At 59.4% G+C, this 22510-nt stretch overlaps 6 protein-coding genes across 6 annotated transcripts; all 6 read left to right on the forward strand.

The window, feature by feature from the left end:
• Positions 1-851: 851 nt before the first annotated feature.
• On the forward strand, positions 852-1277 carry LMJF_35_4310 (conserved hypothetical protein; the record flags this gene model as incomplete). The annotated part of the gene is made up of 1 exon (XM_003722780.1): positions 852-1277. The coding sequence occupies one exon, from the start codon at positions 852-854 to the stop codon at positions 1275-1277; it is 426 nt and encodes a 141-aa protein (XP_003722828.1).
• A 798-nt stretch (positions 1278-2075) lies between these two features.
• LMJF_35_4320 (conserved hypothetical protein) lies at positions 2076-3725 on the forward strand (the record flags this gene model as incomplete). Its single annotated transcript, XM_003722781.1, has 1 exon — positions 2076-3725. The coding sequence occupies one exon, from the start codon at positions 2076-2078 to the stop codon at positions 3723-3725; it is 1650 nt and encodes a 549-aa protein (XP_003722829.1).
• Positions 3726-4266: 541 nt separating this feature from the next.
• Positions 4267-6174, forward strand: LMJF_35_4330 (conserved hypothetical protein; the record flags this gene model as incomplete). Its single annotated transcript, XM_003722782.1, has 1 exon — positions 4267-6174. One exon carries the CDS (start codon positions 4267-4269, stop codon positions 6172-6174), a length of 1908 nt encoding a protein of 635 aa, XP_003722830.1.
• Positions 6175-7414: 1240 nt separating this feature from the next.
• On the forward strand, positions 7415-8443 carry LMJF_35_4340 (conserved hypothetical protein; the record flags this gene model as incomplete). The annotated part of the gene is made up of 1 exon (XM_003722783.1): positions 7415-8443. The coding sequence occupies one exon, from the start codon at positions 7415-7417 to the stop codon at positions 8441-8443; it is 1029 nt and encodes a 342-aa protein (XP_003722831.1).
• Positions 8444-9534: 1091 nt separating this feature from the next.
• Positions 9535-13410, forward strand: LMJF_35_4350 (conserved hypothetical protein; the record flags this gene model as incomplete). The annotated part of the gene is made up of 1 exon (XM_003722784.1): positions 9535-13410. The coding sequence occupies one exon, from the start codon at positions 9535-9537 to the stop codon at positions 13408-13410; it is 3876 nt and encodes a 1291-aa protein (XP_003722832.1).
• A 1355-nt stretch (positions 13411-14765) lies between these two features.
• LMJF_35_4360 (putative DNA polymerase epsilon catalytic subunit) lies at positions 14766-21680 on the forward strand (the record flags this gene model as incomplete). The annotated part of the gene is made up of 1 exon (XM_003722785.1): positions 14766-21680. The coding sequence occupies one exon, from the start codon at positions 14766-14768 to the stop codon at positions 21678-21680; it is 6915 nt and encodes a 2304-aa protein (XP_003722833.1).
• Between the last annotated feature and the right edge of the window lie 830 nt (positions 21681-22510).

Here is a 22510-nt window from a genome sequence, read left to right on the forward strand (position 1 = left end):
ACGAGCGTGCACGTGGGCGTGGGCATGTCGGTGTTTGCATGCACAAGTCAGCATTCCCGACCTGTCTTGGTACCTGCACGGGCGATGTTGGCGAGGAGTGCAGCTTGCGGCTGGACGGTCTGCACACTGATGTCGTGGTGCACTCCAGCTCTTGTCTTTTCGCTCTTTTTTTTAGTTGCAGTGGGTATCACAGGCTTTCTGCAACGTCACACACGCTAATGTTCGGCAACGGGCACGGAAGAGGAATACCGCAACGCCGACGGTTTGCCCTCAAGAGAGGCGCGCAGCGGCACCACCGCGGCGCAAACGAGGCGGGAAAAGTGAAGCGGCAAAGGAGAAGAACAAAAAAGCGAAAAAGCAAAGTGCGCCAAGCCCCGACCGCGAACAGTGACGGGGCCCTCGCTTTCGCACCGGAAGGTGCTGACACTGCCGCTTCACTGCACCAGACGTCCCCGCTGCTGCAAGAGGTGTGTGCTGTAGAGCCCTGCGACTGCGCGAAGAGCAGATCGGTGAAGAGGAAAAAAAAAAACGAACTCCATCGTCGTCCCCTTCATGTCGCGTACACATCGAGGGGCGCGAGGCGGTGATGACAGGTGGCAGCGATTCCTGTTGAGCCCGCCCAGCATTCTTCCATTTTATCCGCTCTGCGCGCAATGCTATTTTTTTGTTCCTCGGCTTTGTACCTGTTCCACCGCTCTCGCTTCCCTCCTGCCTCGATTCGTCTATGGCTCACTCCATTCGCTGCCACTCTCGTCTGCTGGCGCACGTTGCTTGCTGCGTGGCGTGTGGTGATCGTCACCGCCGCCGTCCAATGGACCTATCGTCTCACTGTTTGCTAGTAGGCGATCAACATGTGGGATAGTCTCGTCTTCTCCGGCTCTCTCATTGTCACCGCGCTGGTGGTGGTGAGTTGCGGGTTACTCTACCTGTTCTTGGGACTCGCCCAGCTCACGTCGATGCTAGGTGAGTTGTTCAAACCTAGCCCCGATCAACCGCCGAACGGGCTACAGCAGCTCATCGACGCCGTGAGCCACATGCTGCTCAGTGGAGAGGTGCTGATGCACTTGAACCAGTCCGCATTCGCCGCTGCTGCCGTCCTATTTTCGCTGGTGGTCCTGCTGATCTTTGTAGAGGAGGCGCTGCTGCGGGTGAAGGAGAAGGTGCGTCAGTGGGGTCGGCTGCCGAGTCCGCAGGTGCTGCATTACTACAACCAGAATAGCTACGACACCGCACTAGCGCAGGCTGGACGCGGACTCTCTCTCAAGAAAGCCATGTAGGTGAGGAGGCTAACAACCGAAAGGAGGGATGGGTCGACACCCTGGCGCGGCTACTGCAGTACACGTGGCGGCATGCTTGCCGGAGTGCATTTGACGTTGCCGGCGGAAGCGCTGCCGACTATTCAGCGTTCGTGTGTACCCCACAAAGGCATGGTATTCTTGGAATCACACAAAGAAAGGCGCGTGTTGAAAGCTGTATGGCACGTACGCGTGCGCCTCACCTCCCCAGAGAGCGAACGAGATAACGCGTCGTCGTGGCCGCCGTTAGGCGAGGCGGACATGTCAAACGGAAAATCAACGCCTTCGCTTGTCTCTGCCGTCGAGTCGACGACCTCCTTAACTGCTCGCTCTGCGGAGAGAAGGTAGGTGCAAGCAGCTGCATTCATGCTGTTGACCGTCCTCACGCTCCCTCACCCGAGCGGCTCAGTGCAATGCGGTGCATCTCGCCGTCTCTGAGAGGGTGCGAAGAAGCTCGTCTTTTCTCTTCTCAAGTCTGTGTGTGTGCGTGCATGTGTGTCGCACTCTTCCTCGTTGCTCCTCTTCTCTGGCCCTCTCTCTCCTCGCTCTCCATGGCGGCCCACATGAAATCGTGCCCGCCCGAGTTGCCCTTCTTTTTGAAACGTTTTTTTTTTTTGCGTTGTGGGAGAAGTGGTACGCGAAGAGAATCGGCGCCGATGCACAACACCGCCTATCCAGGGGGACACCTACCTGCATGCATACGCTAACGTCTATCTTTGTTCCACCTTATCCGGTTGTCGTTGCTCCTTTCTGTGAAAACGGCCTCTGCAGTCCCCACCAATGCGCGCGTCATCTTGGCTCTACCGTGGGCTGCTGCGCCGCACGCCATTCTACTGTCGTCGTTTTGTGCCACCGTGGGAGAAAGACGGGAAGACGGCGGAAGAGCTGTTTGGCGGCATTTTGCAGAGCTCCAACCCAATCCAAAAGCAGCGCAGGGAAGCGGAGCGTCAGCGACAGCTCGAAGAGGCCGCCGCCGTCGAGGATACCTTATCGCCGGAGGAGCATCGGAGATTGGAGGCGATGGAGGCGCACAACGCTGCCGTTGCCGAGGAGCGTCGCAATTTTCTCCCGTACGGGGCGACACCGCACAAATACTTTGAGACCTCCAACATGGCCGCTTGGGGTGAGTACAAGACCGCCCTTCGAGCCGTGGCGAACGTCAGTGCCTCTTCGCAGTCGCCGTCGAACAGTGAGGACTCATATTCGCCAAGCGTCCAGCATCAGTTGGTGGAGGACATGGAGGACAAGATTCCGTACAAGTATGACACGTATGTGGAACCAGCAGCGTCGCCGTCGTCTTCATCGGCTCACAAACCTCCGCAATGGCCGTTACACGGGTCGGTTGGCTTGGTGATGGACATCGACGGTGTTGTGTACCGTAGCCATCGTCTCATACCAGGCGCCGACACCGCCGTCCGGAAACTCTCCACGCTGCGCATTCCATTTGTGTTCATGACGAACAGCGGCCACCAAAGCGAAGCCGACAAGGCTGAGGAGCTTTCTGCGTTGCTGGGCTGTGACATCAGCGCGAACCAGGTGCTGCTCGCGCATAGCCCGATGCGCCTGCTCGCGCCGGAGTACGGAGAGGAGCGCGTGCTTGTCGTTGGTGCGCCGCACTGCGCGAATATTGCACGCGAGTACGGGTTTCGGCGGGCCATCTCTGCCCAGCAGTACCAGTGTGAGCACCCGGAGATGGTGCCATTCAAGAAGTGGGGTGCCCTGAAGCGGGCGGCACCGGGCACTGTGCTGTTTCCTGCCATCAGTGCCATTCTGCAGATGAGTGATCCAGAAGACGCCTTCAACGACATCCAGACCGTGCTGGATGTCCTCCTCGCACCAGGTGGCCAGGTCGGCCCGTACGTCTCCGGCTCTCAGACGACGCCGTACTTTGCCGCGGCTGACGACTTACTGTGGGCCACAGAAGCACCGCTGCCGCGACTCGGTCAGGGTGCGTTTCGCGAAATGCTGGCCTCTGTTTACGAGAGCGTCACCGGACAGGGCATGCAGCTGCAGCAGTATGGGAAACCCCGCGCTATTGCCTACGCGTTTGCCGAGAAGCGCTTGAAAGAAGTGTCCGCATCGCTGGGGTGGGATCCGAACCAGTTTCGCTCCATTTTCATGATCGGCGACAACATCGAGAGCGACATCGTCGGCGCCAACGCCGCTGGTGGACTGTGGACGAGCGTGCATGTGCTCTCCGGCATCGGGCGTGCGCCAGCAGCACGCCGCACGCTGAGTGTTGACGATTTCGAGCTGGAGTGGATCGAGTCGTGTGTGTCCAAGACACCGCACTACGTCGCACCTACGCTGGATCACTTTGTGCGGGAGCTGCTCGCCTTCCCCGAGGCGGCACTCTTGCAGAGCAAGGCACCGTACCACGGAAAGCCGAATCCGGTTGACCTGCAGGGTGCCTACAACTTTCGCGAGTGAGGTGTGCGTCGTACGCGCATAAAGGCGCGAGTGCCGCAATCGCAAATGAATGCGCTTGCGGTGTTGGAGCGGGGGCATCGCAGCGCCCGCTTCGACTTTCCACTGCGCGTAGTGAAGAAGAGAGAAAAGCACAGTGCGCACATGAGCAGCTCACAGAAGACCCCTGGCCACGATGAACATAGTCGCACGCGCGCATGCCCTCTCGGCATGCCCGACCTTCTCTTATTTCCCTGCGCAGGATGCTTTCGAATGTCTCCTACGTGTGGGTCACCCTCGAACGCTTCTCGTAGCGCTCGTCCCCGCGTCCCTCAGGCTTGTACCACATCCGCTCGCTCTTCATCTGCTTCACATTCTTTCTGCTCCCCCGCCCACAGGGAGATTCACAGAGTCGATACCGGGCACTGTGCATCAGGGCACATTCTCTCTCCTTTCTCTCTTTATTAATTTTTTGTTCGGTTGCGCCGCGAGCCCCACCCCCTCAGCACACGTACATACAAAGGTGCAGCCGCGACTGAAGTGAAGGGTGCAAGTGGCACCGATCATGAACCCCAACGATGCAGCGCAGCAGCTGCTGCAAAACGAAAAGTTCCTGGAACTCTTTCAGCGAGCACTGGGCAACGGCGGCGGCAACGGCAATGGTGGAGACATTAGTGACATGCTCCAGTCTATGCCCGAGGAGGGCGATCCAAAGCGGGAGGAGTGGCTGCGCACTCTGCAGTCACGCCTGCAGGAGGAAGCGACCAAGGAGGCGAAAGAGGACCTGGAGCAGGTGCACAGCGACGAGCAGGGTCAGTGGATGTTTGTCTTGCCGGACCCCGGGTTCTGTATTAAGACCAACGTCGCCGGTGGCGCGAAGGTGTTCATTAACGTGTGCCAGCACGCACGCATCGGGGAGCCAGTGCCCATGGAACCAGAGAATGGAAGCGCTGGTCAGGGTGACACCGCGGAGATGCGCTACCGCATCCCGATCAGCTGCGGCCAAGCGCGGCCCGGCAAGGACAAGGGTGGAAAACCCTGCAAGGTGTACGACGTCATCGTCAACCCGTCCACAATGCAGCGCTGCGGCAAGGATCACGAGTTCCGTCGCTTCGTGGCTGCACTGTGCATGCAATGGATTAAGCAGAAATCTGAGCCTACCCTGAACGCCGACGAGTTCCGAAACCTCAGCTTTAAATGTAAAGGCAAGCTTGAGCCGCAGCGCATTCGTCTCTCGACGCAGCCGAAGGAGCGCAACGTGATGGGAGACGAAATCCGCCTGCCGACCGCCGCGGGTAGCGCCACAGCGCCGTCACAGGTGACCGGGTCGCAGGGAAACGGCAAGCTAATCCAGGAGGTGCTTCCACCCACTAACACCAACGCGGGCCCCTCTGCAAGTTCGACGGAGGCAGCGACGCCCGGCACCGCTGCATTGAAGCCGGAGCCAGTCGTCAAGAGTGTGATCGCTGAGGGAGTGTACAGTTGGGCACTGCACAAGAGGCCTACGTCGAACCCGTACTTCAAGGAGAACGTGCCTTCTTACTTCGCCATCACGCTCTACTTACCAGGAGTCCAAACAATCCGCGAGGTCGACGTCCGCATCGGCTACCGGCGAGTGGATTGCTACTATATTGACGAGGTGGCCGACGGCGAGGAGCGCGACGAGGAGGCGGCGGCATCAGCTGAGGGTGGTGAGCGTGGGGCGGCTGCGGCCAACAAAGGGTCTGGTGCCTCGCCGTTTCTCTCTTTGACCCTCGACTACCCCGTGTCCGATGACGTGGTGGAGGCCAAGTACGTGCGGAAAACGTCACTGCTGAAGCTGAAGCTGGCGGTGCAACTGCCCGACGAGATGCAGGCTCCTGCCACTCGACCGGACCGCGACGTAACAGAGGTCGAGATGGAGGAGCAGCAGCGCGACCATTTGGCGCGCGAAGAGGAATGGGCCGCCGCCAAGGCGAGAAATGAGCGTCGGCAGCAGGAGGAGGCCGCGGTAATGGCAGAGCGGCGTAGCTACGTTGAAAATTTGTCCGCTGTGAAATCGGGCGACATCCCGCCCATCATTCGGGATGAGGTGGATCAGATGCCGCGCGAGCAACTGCCGGGCATGCTTTACCGATTGGAGAGGCGCATCCGTAAAGGTGACTCCATCGATATGTTGCTGGAAAAGCTGCCGGAGCCGATGCTGAACGCGTTGATCGACTACATTTGCGAGAAACTGTCGCTGGAGCCGCGTCAGCGTAAGGCGTCCGCAGTCAAAGGAGAGCACCACACAGCATCTTCATCGTCGTTACATGAAGGGAATCCCACCGCTGCCGTCTCGCCGTTGGCGGCCAAAGCTGCTGAAGCTGAAGACTCGAACAAGCGGCCGCCAACTGAGAGCCAGCCGGCAATGCAAGTGTTTCACGCGACGACGCAGTCCGAGGCGCTCTTCGGCGTTCAACTTCACAACCGGTACCTCTTCGCACTTGATTGATTGACAAGGCGTTGGCGAGAGAGAGGGAGAGAGCACAGTTGCTCTTTCCTCTCGGTTTGGTTTCCTGCCGCAGTCATTTAGCGGAGGCTTCCCTTGTCGTTCAAAGTTTGCCATCTTGCTGTCTATGATGTACAGACAATAGTGGCGTGCAACATCCTCTCACCACCGCTGAGAAAGTCGAAAGGCATGCATGCGTGCCTCGCAGCCAGACATGCGGAGACGTCAAGCTCTGCACACATGGGGGCGCTCGCCTCGCCTTGGAAGTGCGTAGCAGAGAGATACCGAACGTGCGTGCCAGATCCGCGACGGAGATTGTCAGAGCACTGCGCTGCGCACTGCGCTCCGAAAGGCAAGAAGACGGTTTCCGTCTGCCACAAGTGTTGCATGGGCACGCAAAGAAAAAGAAAGCAAATGGCAGCGCAACCGCCGACACGCATGCGAACTTCTTTCCCCTCCACTTTCTCTTGTCGTCTTGCCTCATTGCGTCAGTGCCGTATAGGTGCGGTTTCTCACCACGCGAGGACGTTTCTGCGTCGCTAATCGCGGGCACGGCCAAGTGACTAGCACCCGCTCTTCTCCTTACTGTGTATTCCATCCGCACTCACGAACGTGTACGCCATCCTCGCACCCCTGTCGTGCGATTGGGCTCTGCAGTCTGGAGAACAGATACCACCCATTCGCTCCACGAATACCACCACCACCACAAACACACACACACACACACACAAGAGCAGCAAACAAAACACTAACACACGAAAAGAAATATATATATAGATATATGTATATATTTCATTTGTTTTATATACAGCGAGCGAGCTCCTCAACACTCTCGAACACATCGCACAAGCCTGTTCGTATTCACCTCATCTCCTCACCCTTTTCTTCCGTTCTTCATCTTTTTCTTTCCAGTCCTCCGCATCGTTGAGTACACACTCACTCACACGAGCAACATAATTCTTTTGGTTGTCGTGTTTTTCTACTGCTTTTCCTTGTCGCCTGTGTCGCTTCGTGGGTGTCGTCGGCTTTACTCTCGTCGCTCTCGCGCGCGTTTGCGGTCTTGTTGTGAAACGGCGGTTTCTCTGAGTTGTGTGTTCAAACTCAGGGCCCCATCCCAGCCGCTTTTGCTTTGGTTGTATTCAAGCGTAGAAGTCGAAGACGGTCTTGCGTCTCTGTCCGCACCCAGAGATCTACTCGTCTCTGTTCGTTTTTCTAGCCGCGTTTTCTGTGGTTTCTGCGAGCAATGCTTCGCCACACGTGTCTCGCACGCGTGCACCTCTTCAGCGCGCTGGTGCCGCAGGTAAAGGTGCAAGCGCCGCACTTCTTGTCGGCAGAGGGCGTGGCCACGGCCAAGGTCGCGCTCGAGGAGCGTAAGTCGTACATGGACTACCCCGAACTCGTTGAGTGCATCGATGCACTTGGCAACATCGACAGCGCGCTCAAAATGAGTGACGTGGCGAAGAAACTAAGTAAGTGTGTCGACGCTCTGCGTGCTCAGCTGTACCGCAAGGACTCGACCGATCCACGACGGCGGCTGGAGCTTCACGAGGCCGTGATGGCGGCGGGCTTCTATGAGCGTGTCATTAGCGTGACTCAGCTGGAGGGAGAGGGGATTCGCTACGTTATGAACCACTTCAACTTCGACGTGCGTCGCGACACGCTGATCACGCGAAAGGTGCATGAGACGCTTGCGGAAGAGAAGAAAACAACGCCAGAGTCAGAGCAGCTTCTACGCGACTTGCTACTTCTTGAGCGTCGCCTCACTGGCAAGTACCGCTTCTCGCAGCTAGGGGGTCGCCGCTGGTTCGCGCTCGGCATGCCGCTCTCCGAGATCAAGACGGAGAAAGAGGCGCGGCGTCTCCTTGACATTAGCGTCATCAAGAAAGACGGCAACTTTACTCTTTGTGAGGTGGATTCGGAGAAGTTGTGGAAGACTATCACAATCAAACCAAACGAGGAGCCGCACGTCACGTTCGCGGAAGCAGGGAACATCTTCACGGATATTCGCGAAACCGACATGATCTTTGAGCTGCGCGTGCAAAAGCCGCAGACGCCGCCAGATTTCTGGGAGCGGCTCCGCGAAACGCTGCTGCGCTACTGGGTGCTGTGGTTTGCGGCGTGGGTGACTTTTTTCATGGTGGATGAGGAGATTATCACGCTGGTTGCGCTGATCTTCATGAAGCACTGGCAGACGAAGATGCTCGAGGAGGAGGCGCAAAAGACGGGCGGCAAGGTGTACATCGCATCGGCCGTGGGTCGCTCTCGAGAGTGATGGCAGCGATTGGGGCTCGTCGATGAATTTGGTGTCTGTGTGTTGCACACGGTGTTGATATGGGAGTGCGGGGTGATGGCGCGTTCTCTTGTATTCTGTAAGTTTGTATGATGATGATATCACATCGTATCATATATATATATATATATAGGCATATGTATGTACATATTTTCTTTTAAAAGGGGATTGTTGTCGCTGACTTTTTTGAATTGCATCTCTCTGCATTCGCGCCGCTCCCGTTTCCCTGCCGCCGTCCTGTATCTTCTTCTGCTATGATTCAGGGTGGCTCCCGCGTTGTCGACGATGCCAAGGAGCAGAAGGGCTGTGGAAGCGGGGCCGCTGCACGGTTCGTTTTCAGACACACAATAAAACGCTCCTCCATGATCAAAAGACCCGTACAAATCTCGTCTAAAGTGCGCACAGAGAAGAAGGCGACGCTGCTGAGATCATGGAAGTGCCGCGCACTCTCACTCTCCGCGAAGTCCCTGCCTGCTGTTTCGTCTCTCGCGTTTTATAGCTTCGTCATGGTTGGGCTTCTCATCTTACGCAGCAGATCGCTCGATGCTTCGTGTACGTTCCTAGTGCTTTTAGCGCCTTCGTATATCTCCCTTTGCCTCCCTAGCCGCTTTACCTGCTGGCTGGGACCTTCTATGCCTCCATGTCTCGTTGTGCCCTGCATGTGTCTGAGCACGCTTCCCTCCCACATTTCCGACCAATCGACTCTCCTCCTCTCACTTTAACCTACGCGTTCCCTCGCACCGTGCCCTTCAGTGGGGTTTCTTTGCTTTCACCTATCCTCGATCTCTCTTGGCACGCGTGTCTGCGTGCGGGTCCTTTGCAGACGGCTGTCAGAGCAGGCTCTGTCTCGGCATTACTCACAGTCCTTGTCTTACTTATTTTCTGTGGACAGCGATCGGCTTGATCTGCTTATGGGCGCCAGCGCCCCCAAATCAGCCCTTCCCTTGCTCGTCTTATTCCCTACCTCTCTTAACTGTTGCTCATCATAGTGGGCGTATACGCAACGTGCATTCCCGCATCGAAAGACTCGAGCGAAGGCGCACCAAACGATAGAAAGCACACAAGCTGGGATAATGGACGCACCGCGGCGTCTTACCGGCGGCCGCCTCCTCAAGGCGGTCTATGTCTTCTTCTTGCTGCTGTTCGGCCTCTTTGCGACCGGTGCGTACAACTGGGCGTTCAAGGTATACCGAACGCAGCCGCAGAATATCAACCCCGTCATGTACCCGCTCTTCACCGAAATCAACGTCTCGGCTTTTGCACCGACGATGCGGGAGAAGTACTACCGGCTCTGGCGCACCTACGACTGGATGGCGGACAGCTACGCCGCCCCGCGTGTGGACGGGGTCTACGCTCGAGTTCCTATCGTTTACGTGCATGGCAACGGCGGCTCCTACTACTGCGCGCGTTCCCTGGCTCGCTTCGTGTATGAATCCAACGCGCGGCTGCGGCAGCACGCGATGCGTGAGTACCGCCGCCACGTGAAGCGGCAGCTGTTCCAGGAATACCGCACCAACCAATCGCTTGAGGAGCCGGAGGAAGGCGCGCGCATTCCAGAGTGGCTGCAGCACCGTGTGGAGGAGAAGATAGTGCGAGAGGAGGTGCCGTTGCTTGGCGCGGAGCTCTTTTCTGTGGACTTCTTGGAAGAGTCGTCCACACAGTCGGCATCCATCACCTTAAAGGAGGCGCGCTTCGTGAATCATTCTGTCCACCTCGTCATGAGCGGATTCCTGCGCACCTACGCTGACGTCCTCGCTGCGCCACCAGCGCCGGCCTTCGACAGTGACACGCTTGACAAGAACGACACCCGTCGCACGAGCGGCACCGCCACGCTCTCCGCGGCCACTATGAAGCTGCTGAAGGAAGTCGAGAGGGAGTACTGGCAAAGCGTGTGCAGCCATTCTTCCATCGCCGCGGACGAGAAGATGTGCCGGCAGGCGAAGCACCTAACGAAGCGGTTCTCGACTCTGGAACGGGTGCGGGCGGAGGTGCAGCGGGTGCAGCAGCAGGGCATCTGGATCTGGGCTGAGTCGCTCGGTGGCGTGACAACTCTCTTGGCCGCCATCCTGGCCCCGCATCTCTACGCAGGTGTGGTCATGGTGGGGACACCAATGCACTACCCGCCGCTGTTCTTCGACCACGCTAGCGTCTGGATCTACGAGATCCTCAATGCAGCGGTGCTACGGCGCTATCCAGCCCCAGAAGACGTGCAACGAGTGCGTGATAGTACCATCAACTGGGCGGACATGGTGGCCGACAGGAAGCGTCCAAACGATCTCCTGCGTGACCTCCGCGCTGTACCGCCTGCCGAGCTTAATCATCGTCTGCGCAACCTCACGCTTCTCGGCATCAACGGCGGCACTTTGGACGATGTGATTCCCTCCATTTCCGGTTACTTGCAGCGCTCCCAACCGCGCGCGCCTGGCACACTGGTCAACCGAAGCTCCCTCCTGCAGGACGGCGGGTATCGGCGCGACATCTCCACTGAGACGCTCCGCGGCTGTGGCACCGCCATGGACCACCGCGGTCTCGTGTACGGTCTTCAGTTCCTGCAACACTCTGCCGACTCGCTGGTGCGGGCAGCTCTGCTACCGAACGCCAATGCATATTTCGGCCGTGAAGAGAGGCTTCCGTCACTGCACCGCGATCGGCTGTTCCCCACCGTTGTGGAGACACTGGGCGCGCACCGCTTTGAAGAGCAGCGGCTCGAGCACATCTTCATGTCGTCCGTGCGCGACTCGCTCACCGGCAAGTACGTGAAGGAGACGAAGTTCCGCGCGCTGTCGGAGCAGCTGAAGCAGGTGTGCGTGGACAGCGACGCACCGATCGACTACAACGATCTGCCCGTGTACGACGAGGCGGATTCGAGGAGCGGTTACTACGATGGCACGAAGGTGCTGAACGTGCTTATAGGTGTGACTACACTCTCGCCCGAGCAGGTGTTTGCACCGAACATTCAACTGTTCTACGACCAGGCACGCGAAACACCGACTCTCGACTCGGAGGTGCATGAACGGGCAGCAACGTTGTTACACCTGCCGACGATGTACAAGGGCACCAAGCCGATACCCGGGCGAACACTGCAGACGGCCGTCAGCTTTGCCATCTACCGACGGATGAAGAAGCACCGCCATCAGACGTGGCTCTGGCCACGCTTCTGCATGCTAGTGGGCATCGACCAGGGCCTGGGAGCAACACGCACGTATCTCCAGCATGACAAGATCGACCTCTCCGCCTTCGCCGATCTCTCCAGCAATCACTTGCTGTCGCGGTTGCTTCGTAGCTTCGGTGGAGGAGTGCAGGTGCACACGCAGCCTGGCTACGCGCTGGTGCGTGGGGTGGATAGCGCCTTGCTGGAGCCGCAACTGCAGGTGCGCACCGATGCGGCGGCCGAGGTGTTTCCGCTTGTCATGTGCGGCTCACTGCACTCCTTTTACCTTGCCCTGCGCGGTCACGGCTCGCTTCCAGCTGATGAGCCGGAGCACCAACTGCAGTATTTCTACGGCCCGTTTCACGAGAACTTGCACCACTTCACCTACCGCTGGAAGCCGTTCAGCACCTACCCCCCTACGCTCAATGAGACCTATCTTGTGTACACTCTCACGGACAACCACGGCGCTCGCCCAGACGTGCATCTCCCTACGTACACCATGCTGCAGAACGCCTCAGTTGTCTCGCCAGAGTACTGGGTGTGGCTGCTGGTGCTTTGGCCGCAGCGGTGGCTGGCGGCCTTCTCCATGTATACTGGCATCGTTCGCCTCGCTGGCGGATCCGTGGTGCTCTTCTTCACCCTCTTCTTTGCACTAGGCATGCTGGATGAGAAGATGTGCGCTTCCGAGACGCTGAAGGCGGCTCTGTGGCGGCGCTCGCCCTTTCGGCGCATTCGCGTGCTACCTCCATTGGCGGGCATGGTTGTGATAACGTTTGTGCTGGAGCTGGTGACAGGTCTGTGGGCATCAACGGCGCTGGTAGTGTGCCTCTCCACCGATCCACCGCCGTACGTGACGGACGCTGAGATGACGGCACGCATGAGCATCTGGGAAAAGTTCACCCTGGTGGCGTTGTACGGTATCTCGCCGAGCTACCGCGCCTGCCGCTTCTCCTGGATCTCGATGCAAGGTGTGCCAGTGTGGTCTGTGTTTGTGGAGCAAATGGCCACCGTCTACCTCGGCTTTGGCATGGCGAGCGTCTTTTTCATGTTGCTCTTTGGCTACCTGGCCGTGATTGGTGCTGTCACGTGGCCGCTTCGCCGGCTCGTGCTGCTCCCGCTCCTCCGCTGTGCACCGCTGTTGCTGGCGCTGCTCCTTGGGTTGGGGTGGGCAGCGCCAACGGTTCTGCTGCTGACGTGCCCGTCCTTTCCACTGTGCTTCGTAGACGTTGTCGGCCCCAGTCTGTTGGCGGTACCGGTGTGGATGCTGCCTCGCTGGACTCGTTCCGGGTACGACTACCGCCTCGTGCTCCTCTTCGTTTGCTTGGCCTGTATCTTCCCGTCGCACTTCAACGGGCTCGTTCTGACGATACGCAACGCCATCCTGATGCGCAAGAACCCTGCCGCTGTGGGGGACGCGGAGCGCTACACCCCTAGCGGGTCGCAGCTCATCATATTCGGCGTTGTGCAGGCAAGCTTGGCCTGCGCCTACGCATCGCTGTTTTGCATCCTGCGCAATGAGGAGACTCTCCAGATGGCGCACAAGAACAAGCAAAAGAGCGATGACACGTCTGCACCCACGTCGCAGTCAGGGGCGCGCAATGACTACGTGCTGGGCGACTTGGGCCGTCGCGCGCCGCGCTTACGCTCATTTGTCGAGGTGCTGAACACCGCTTTTATTTTCGCCAGTGTGTGGGTCTCCGTCGTCGCAATGCGGCGCCCGATCGAGGGCGGTGTCTCCCTTCTCGGGAACATGACACTGCTGGGGTACCTGAGCACGCGCCTCCTCATTGTGCTGTAGCTCCTACTCCTCCGTCCCTTCGGTGACAAGCGGGAGGGAGAGGGAAAAGAGTGCAGCGGCGAGACTACGGGCCCCATCGGTACTCAACCGAGGCCCTTGCTGTTTCTGGGATGTTGGTGGTGCTGGTGGAAGGGGGAGGGGCCACTTGGTGCTCATCCGCACCATCTCTTTTCGCGGTGCTTCTCATGCTCCCCTGGCCCCTTCCCTCCTTCCATTGTTCACAGCACGCTTTCCCCTTTTTCACATGTAATGCCACAAGGTGGCGCCTGCGGCTGCAGGCCTCCGGGTCGAGTGCTTCACTTATGGGCCTCCTCTTCCCTTACCTTCCGTAACACATTCACTTCGCCCCTTCCCCCTTTCCCCCTCCGTCGCCCTTTCCTCGTCTGCGTTGGTTGTAAGAGCGCTGCAAGTCAACCCTTCGACGCAATCCTGTTAGACTGTGCGAAGGTGCGCATGTCGGCATGTACTATGTGCGTATATATATATATATACATATAATGTGCGTGTGTGTGTGTGTGCAGACGAAGTCTTCTATGCGGAGGTGCTATTCCGGACTCTGAGTGTGCGCACGTTGTCGGAAAGCACGCATGAGTTGCTTTGCCATGTGGATGCAAAACGGCAGCCCCACACGTTATTTTTCCTGGACTGAACGAATGGAACAACAGTAGCAAGTGTAGCGATGCACCTCACATTGGGCGAAGGAATGCACCAGTGAGGTGCCGAAAGAGCCTACGAGGTGACGACATCGTGTGAACCACTTGGGCGTGCTGACACGTTTTCCGTGCCTGGGCCCGATGTCGGAGGTGAACACGGCTGCAGTCTGTCATGATTCAGTTTCTCATCGGGACCCTGCCTCACTCACGCCTCGCTTTAACGCGCCCAACTCTTTCTATTCGTGTTGCCCCTTCCTCCTTCCCGTACTCTTATTCACCTCCCGCTCTACCCGCGCAAGACACCCGAATCCCCGGTAAGGTAGGATTACTATTCTTGTAGAATTTGTGAGAGAGGGAGTAGTCAGAGGACCAGCTCTCCCGTGAAGAGGACACCGTCAACCCTTTCGTCTCGACAGCGCGCACGCCTCTGCGTGTCTCGTCCATCGGCATTGCCTCGCGGCCACGCAACTGCGCACATTTCCCGTGTACGCGAAAGGAAGACAATTCTTCGCTGACCGACTTCACAGCTTGCACACTGGTCTGTCTCACCTCGCGGCCTTTCTTTTTTTTTTTGCCTACACCCTCGCCTCCACCCACGCAGACGCACATCGGCGTCAGCGTGTCTCAACGTGCACGACTTGCTTCACGTCTTTTCTCGCTCTTTACCCTCTTGCGGCCTCTTTCTAAGACGCCGACGCGAGCATGTCGACGCGGCTGGAGAGCGGGACGAGGGTGGGGTGGCTGTTTAACTACCACCCCACCACCGAGGTGCTGCAAGAAGAGGAGGACGCTTTCACCGGCGAGGGGGCACAGCGGGCGGTGCTCGTGCTGCTCTTCCAGGACCTCGCCGGCGACACCTTCTACGTGCACCTCCACTACGACCCGTACATCCTCGTGCAGGCCGTCGAGGGTCACGAGCGCGAGGTGGAGCTCGGCCTCATGTCCACCTTTGGCCAGCAGATCATCAGCGAAATTGTCGCCGTGGAGAAGGAAGATCTCGATCTCGTGAACCACCTGAGTGGTAAGAAGCGCGTCTACCTCAAGGTGGTCTTCCGCAATGTGCAGGACCTCACGACGGTGCGCGGGCGACTGGAAAAGACCGTCAAGCTCAACGCCTCCCTCGGTTCCGAGAACCCGCTGCGGAGCCAGTTCAGCGGCTCGCTCGGTGACGCCATGGCCAAAACGTTCGCTGAGGATCCCCTTTACAGCGCAGCCGGTAGCGGTCGGTGGATGGACTGGGTGCAGGACATACGCGAGTACGATGTTAAGTACCACATGCGCGTCGCCATCGACATGAAGGTGTACTGTGGTCTCTGGTACGACGTGACGGTCACGGAGGGAGGTGCGCGTGTGCAGCGGTGCGATGACAGCCGCTACGCGCCGGCCATGCCACGCGTCATCGCCTTCGATATTGAAACGACAAAGGCTCCTCTGCGCTTTCCGCAGCCGGAGGTGGATGAGGTGTACATGATATCCTACATGCTGGACGGTCGCGGCTACCTGATCATCAACCGCGAGATCGTGACGGAGGACATTGCGCCGTTCGAGTATACCCCAAAGCCCGAGTACGAGGGCTTCTTCGATACCTTCAACGAGGAGAACGAGGCAGCGACACTGCGACGCTTCTTCGATGAGATGCGCAAGTACAAGCCGAACGTCTACGTCACATACAACGGCGACTATTTCGACTTCCCCTTCATCCACGCCCGTGCCCTGTACCACGGCATGAATATGCGCAATGAGATCGGCTTCACGCAGATGGCCGACGGCGCCTTCCTGAACAAGCAGATCCCTCACCTCGATTGCTTCTACTGGGTGAAGCGGGACTCGTACTTACCGCAGGGCAGTCAAGGCTTGAAGGCGGTCACGAAGTACAAACTCGGCTACGAGCCTATCGAGGTGGACCCCGAAGACATGCTCCCTCTCGCGCAGTCGCAGCCGCAGCGCATGGCCTCGTACTCGGTGTCGGACGCTGTGTCGACGTGGTACCTCTATCAGAAGTACGTGCACCCCTTCATCTTTTCCCTCGCCACGATTATTCCGATGCCACCAGACGACGTGCTGCGCAAGGGCTCAGGCGGCTTGTGCGAGTCGCTGCTGATGGTGCAGGCAGAGGCGAACAACGTGGTGTTTCCGAACAAGAAGGAAATAGAGCGGGAGCGTTTCTACGAGGGCCACCTAATTGACACGGAGACCTACATTGGCGGCCGTGTCGAAGCGCTGCGCAGCGGCGTGTACCGCTCCGATATCCCGATGACGTTCGACATGAATCCTGATACCTACCAGAGTCTCATGGACGACGTCGACGAAGCACTCCGCTTCACCCTCGAGGTGGAAAACGGTGTCAAGGTAGAGGAGGTAACGAATCTGGAAGAGGTAAGGGCGGCCGTCCTCGCCAAGCTAACGAACCTGCGCGACCGGCCGCACCAGCAAGAGAAGCCTTTCATCTACCACCTCGACGTCGGTGCCATGTACCCGAACATCATCCTCACAAACCGCCTGCAACCGTACGCCATTGCGCGGCCAGACGTGTGCGCTGGATGCTGCTTCAACTCCCCGAACAATGAGGCGCAGTGCAAGCGTGTCATGTCGTGGAAGTGGAGGGCCGAGCTCTTCACCGCCGGCCGCTACGAGTTTCAGCGGGTCAAGGCCCAGCTCGAGAACGAGTCCTTCGCTGCCGGCGTGATTGAGCAGGCAAACCTCGCGGCCGTGCAGAAAAAGGTGTACGGCAACCGAAAGGGCAATGTACTGGAGGGCACTTCGTACGAGCGGAAAGACGACTGGAAAAAGAACCAGAGCAGTCTCAAGGGTGCCGGCGGTGCCGGATACCGACAGGAGTCGCGGCAGCAGCAGCGCGAGGCTGCCGACGCGCTTCTCCAGCGCGAGCTCGGTGCCGATCGCGCCGGCGGCGGCGGCACCTCCGACTCGGACGACGACGCCGACGACGGCCCAAAGGCGTACCACAAGCTCAACGAGAACACGCAGTTCAACATGCTGAAGCGGCGGCTCAGCGAATATAGCCGAAAGGCCTACGGCAAGATTCACGAGACGCGCGAAGTGATGCGGTCCAACGTGGTGTGCCAGCGCGAGAACTCCTTCTACGTCGACACGGTCCGCCTCTTTCGCGACCGCCGCTACGAATACAAGGCAGCACTGAAGACATGGAAGAAGAGACTGGACGCTGCGAAGGACTCGGACGAGCGCAAGGTGTGCCAGAGTCGCTGCGTGCAGATGGAATCGCTGCAGCTGGCGCACAAGTGCATCCTCAACTCGTTTTACGGCTACGTGATGCGGAAAGGCTCGCGGTGGTCGAGTATGGAAATGGCGGGCATCGTCACCTATCTCGGCGCGACGCTGATTCAGATGGCCCGCTCGCTTGTCCAGCAGATCGGTGTGACGCTCGAGCTCGACACGGATGGCATCTGGTGCTGTCTTCCCAACACGTTTCCCGAGAACTTCACGTTGACCACGACAAACCCGTCCAAGCCGAAGATATCCATATCGTACCCGTGCGTCGTGCTGAACAAAATGGTGCACGATCGGTACTCGAATCACCAGTACCAGGACCTTGTCAGCACGGGCGTGTACAAGACGCACAGCGAGTGCTCGATCTACTTTGAAGTGGACGGCCCGTACCTCGCCATGTTGCTGCCTGCTAGTCGCGAGGAAGGCAAAAGCATCAAGAAGCGCTACGCCGTCTTCAACCCGGACGGCAGCTTGGCCGAGCTCAAGGGGTTTGAGCTGAAGCGTCGCGGAGAGCTGATGCTTGTCAAGGACTTCCAGTCACAGGTGTTCCGCCGCTTCCTCGACGGCAGCACGCTCGCTGACGCGTACGCCTCGGCGGCTGTCGTGGCCGATGCCGCACTTGACATGCTTGAGTCCCAAGGCGAAGGCTACGATACCGAGGAGATCCTGGAGAAGATTACGGAGAGCAGCAACATGACTCGGCGCCTCGCCGAGTACCCCGAATCGCAGAAGTCGCTGGCCATTACGACGGCACGGCGCATTGCCGAGTTCCTGGGACCGCAAATGGTGAAAGATAAGGGCCTGGCGTGCCACTTCATCATCTCACGCATGCCGACCGGCCGCCCCGTCACGGAGCGGGCCATTCCCGTCACGATATTCCGCGCGGACCCGGCAGTTCGCACGCATTTTCTGCGCAAGTGGACCGCCGACGCGACGGTTCCGTCCGAGCTGAATTTGAAGACGCTGCTGGACTGGGACTACTACACCGCACGCTTCAGCGCCTGTGTGCAGAAGATCGTGTCTATTCCGGCGGCGCTGCAGTCGCTGCCGAACCCAGTGCCGCGCGTGGAGCACCCGGACTGGCTGGAGAAGCGCATTCGTCACCGCAACTCCCGCTACCGTCAAGTCTCACTTCTCGGCATGCTATCAAAGGCGCAAGTCAAGAACGAGACACTGGCTGGCGTGTCGGCGGCAGCCGCCGCCGCCGCTGCTGTCAGAGTGGACGAGGACGAAGACGTGGTCGTGCTGAAGCACGGGGGCGGTGCAGGCGCTGTAGAGGGAGAGCTGCAGGACTTGGAGGACATCGTGGACGGTGCAGGCAGCAGCACCGTACGTCACGCGCCCAAGACACAGAAGGCCGGTGCGGCCCGTGCTGGTGAACGACGATGTGCCGCGGGGGCGGACGCTGAAGCGGACTGGGACGAAGACAACGCGGATTGTGAGGGGGAGTCGGAGGACGACATGGAGCGGCTACAACGCGAGGCGGATGCTGAGCTGGATGCGCTGGCACACGATGTGAAGCAGCGCTACTTTGCGCCAAAGAGCGCGAACGCGCTCGACGCAGACTTTTTCGCTGACCGTGGTGCGAAGCGGTGGCTGGCGCAGCGCAAGGACACGTGGCTGCAACGAGCTCGCCTGCGCAGGGAGCTGGCACTCGAGAACGGCCTGAGCGAGGTCGCTCTGGGCGGCGAGAACAGTGACGCAGCGGCTCTCGGGCTAGCGACGGTGCCCGATGCCGCTGGCATGAGCAGCCCCTTCATCGATCTAAAGTCACGCGCGCTGGCGACCGTCTGGAACGTGCTCGAGGTGCGCGATAATGAGGAGAGCCCCGGAACTGTGCAGGTGCTTGCGGCGCTGGAGCACAGCCTGTACTCCTTTCGCGTTCAGGTGCGTCGCACCGTCCTTCTCGACGCGGACCCCGCGCTGCGGCTGGAGGCGTTCGACGCCACTGAGGTCAGCGGGCGGGTGCTGCCGCGGCGTGCAGCAGCAGGTCGCCTCTACCAGGTCAATGTTCCGCCTGGCGAGGAGGGGGAGCAGTGCCTCAACGCGCTGCACGTGATGGAGGGTGTCCGCCAGATCTACGAGGAGCATCGCACGCGCGTGGACGCGTTCGTGGAGCAACTCGGTTGCTGCGTCTCCGTCGACTCGGCGCGACACCTGCGCAACGCGCGTCGTCGCCCACCGTCGAAGCGTGAGCTCTTTGGCATAGATGAGATGAACATGCACACGTACACGAATTATCTCAGCTGTGGCGCCGCGGACCGTGCCGTGTTCGTCTTCCACGCGGTGACGGAGCAGCGCGGTTTGATCGCTACGGTTTATCCGCAGACGAATACTGCCTTCGTTGTCTTTATTCAACCAGCTGAAGCGGCGAAACCCGTGATCAACTGGGGCAGCATTTGCGCGGAGAGCGCGAAGCGGCTGCACACGAGCACGCCGGAGCCGATTCAGGTCACATCCGCGGTGGCGGTGGATCAGCGGGCGGCGTGGCGGCAGGTTCATCAGCACCTGAGCGCCGCTTTGGAAAGCACCAAGGCGCCTCTTCTCGCTGTGCTTCAGAGCTGCCAGCCCACGTCGACACTCCTGCATCAGCGCGCGTTGCCTGTGGGACTGCCGTACCTGCGTGTCCTCGGCGCTGCGGAGGATGAGCGGCTGCTGAGCGACCCGTTCCGCTGGACACGCCTGCTGGCGCGGCGGCTGTTCGAGCGCTTCTTCGCTTCGCTGTTGTGGGTAGAGGAGCGTCTGGCGCTGAGCCGTGTCTCCGGCATCCCGCTTTGCAACATTGCCCAGGACAGCTGCGTGCATGTGCTGGATGTGCTGTACAGTCGTGCCCTGCACCGGCGCCATCACGTGCTGTGGTGCAGCAGCGACCCTCTCATCACTTTTGACACCGTGGAGGAGCGTCCACGTGAGGTGTGCATGACCGGCGGCTATACTTCGTGGTGCGTCGAATTCAGCCTTTCGCGCCTGGACGTCGTCGCCCTGCTCTTCTCACAGGCGATTGAGGAGGGCGATGACCCGAACGCGCGGGTGCTGTCTGACCGTGGCGTATCCACGCACTTCAATATCCTGCGTGATCTGGTGGCCGACTTGCTGGGGCAGGCCATGGAGAACATCCTTGCTGACACACTCCTGAACAACGTGGCGCGGTGGCTGCGCGACCCGGCGTCGTCCTGCTACGAGCCGCGCTTGGTGGAGCTTCTCAGTAGCCTCGCGCACCGTGCCCTCACGGGCATCCTGCTCCGCCTCGCCAAGCTCGGCGGCCGCGCCGTAAAGGTGGACGGCAGTTCCGTCACCGTCCTCACCTCCAAGTACTCGCTGCAAGAGGCGGTGAGCTTCGCACGCTTTATGACAGCATCGCTGCAAGACCAGCCGATGCTACTGCTACTCTCACTGCAGCCATTGCGCTACTGGTGTCCATACGTTGTGCTTGACCCTTGCGACTACGCTGGCCTGTTCATCACCGAGGACGCCATCAAGCTCAAGGATGGCGAGGAGCCGACACGATCGGATCTGCACGTAGCTCATCAGCTCACGATGGCTAGCCGACTTCCCAGCCGTGTCCGCAGCACTTTTGCGAAGCGCGTTGTCGAGACTCTCTACCAGCTGAACGCGTCAACACGCCATGTCTACTGCGGCACGGTGGCCGATCACACGGTCACGCTCGCCACGCGACACGAACACCTGACGCGGCGCTTGCTGCAGGACTCGCAGAAGCTCTTTGAGGGTGACCTGCAGACAGAGATCATGGACGAGGTGCAGCGCGTGACGGACACGCGCGACTTGTACACCGAGGAGGAGCACGCGGCCCACGAGCGCGGCGAGCTGACGCTGTGGTCCAGCGGCGCCGTTGCACTCGAGTACGCGAAGTGTGTGTGTCGCGTGCTGGAGCTGATCCCGTGCAACGGCGCCGTCGGCAAGGTACGCAACAACTGCATGCGTCTCTGCGGCATCAGCCCCTTCTCCGCCCAGTCGCAGTTTCAGGCCGATCCGTTTCTGGCGCACCGCCTTCAGTCCGTCACCTGCAGCTTCTGCAACTCACACATCTTGATCGACTTGCTTGTGAGGCGGAAGTCGGTGACGTCGCCATTTACGTGCACAGCGTGTGCGGCGCCCATTGCGGCAGCTTCCATGGAAGGAACGCTGGTCCGTCATGTGAGTCAGCTGCTGCGAGTTTACAACCAGCAGGACTTCGTGTGCACAAAGTGTCGTGAGATGACAACAACCTACGTGGCCGAAAGGTGCTGTGGCGCGCTCGTCGGCAAGGCCGCGCCGGTAGAGGGCGAGCTCCGGGCAGTTCATCACATTGCGAAGATACAAGGTTTTGCGTGGCTTGCCGAGAGCGTGGAGGCGGCGCTCCTCTGCACGTGAGGGCTCTTTGTCAAGGTGTGCTGTGGCGGCACGCACACAGTAGTCGTTGCAAGTAGGCTCACCGCACGGCGCAGGCGCAGCAAAGCACACCCTGCGCCCACGTTTGCTTTCCACCATGGCGCGGTGGGGCTCTACCAGCTCTCGTTTCCGCGCACGCCCACCAAGTACGCGCGCGCCTGCACGGCTGGCGCGTCATGGGGTTGCCCAAAACAAACGCCACGACCACAACAAGCGGCGGCTACCTTGGAGACGAGGGAACGTTTTCGCTCCTCCTCGTCCGCCCGAGAAGCGGCAACAGCGTACACCCATGTGCATTTTCACATAGACATGAATGAACCGTTATAGAACAGGCTTGCGTGTGGCCGCTGATGGTGCATTCCCGAATTCACGCCTTGCCTTGCACGTCTGTGACATACCTAAAGCCCATCATGCCCGCCTCTCTGGCGAGCCTGGGCATGATGAGCTGTTTTCTCTTTTACTTCGTTGCGAGTCTGCTGTGGGTTTGATGCGCGTCTTCATAAGCCATAATGCGTCCGCAGATGGAAACGAGTTAAGACTGCGCGTCTGATGGTCGAGCGAGGTAGAGAAAGAGGGTCAGAAATGGTGCTGGATTCTTTGCACTCGACCACGCGTGTGGAGAAACCGAAGCGTCCTGCAGGGTTGTACTTCTAGTTCACCTGTCCGCGCCGTTACTGCATGCACGAGGGGAGGGTCAAGAGCTTCTGGTCACATGCGTCCTACTGTCGTGGTAGCCTACACGCTATCTCTTATTCTCGCCTCCTCTCTCTCCCTCTCCAGGTGCACCGGTCCGCCTCCACCCTCCTCCCCCT

The sequence above is a fragment of the Leishmania major genome, chromosome 35, assembly GCF_000002725.2.
Source record: "Leishmania major strain Friedlin complete genome, chromosome 35".
Taxonomy (NCBI): domain Eukaryota; phylum Euglenozoa; class Kinetoplastea; order Trypanosomatida; family Trypanosomatidae; genus Leishmania; species Leishmania major.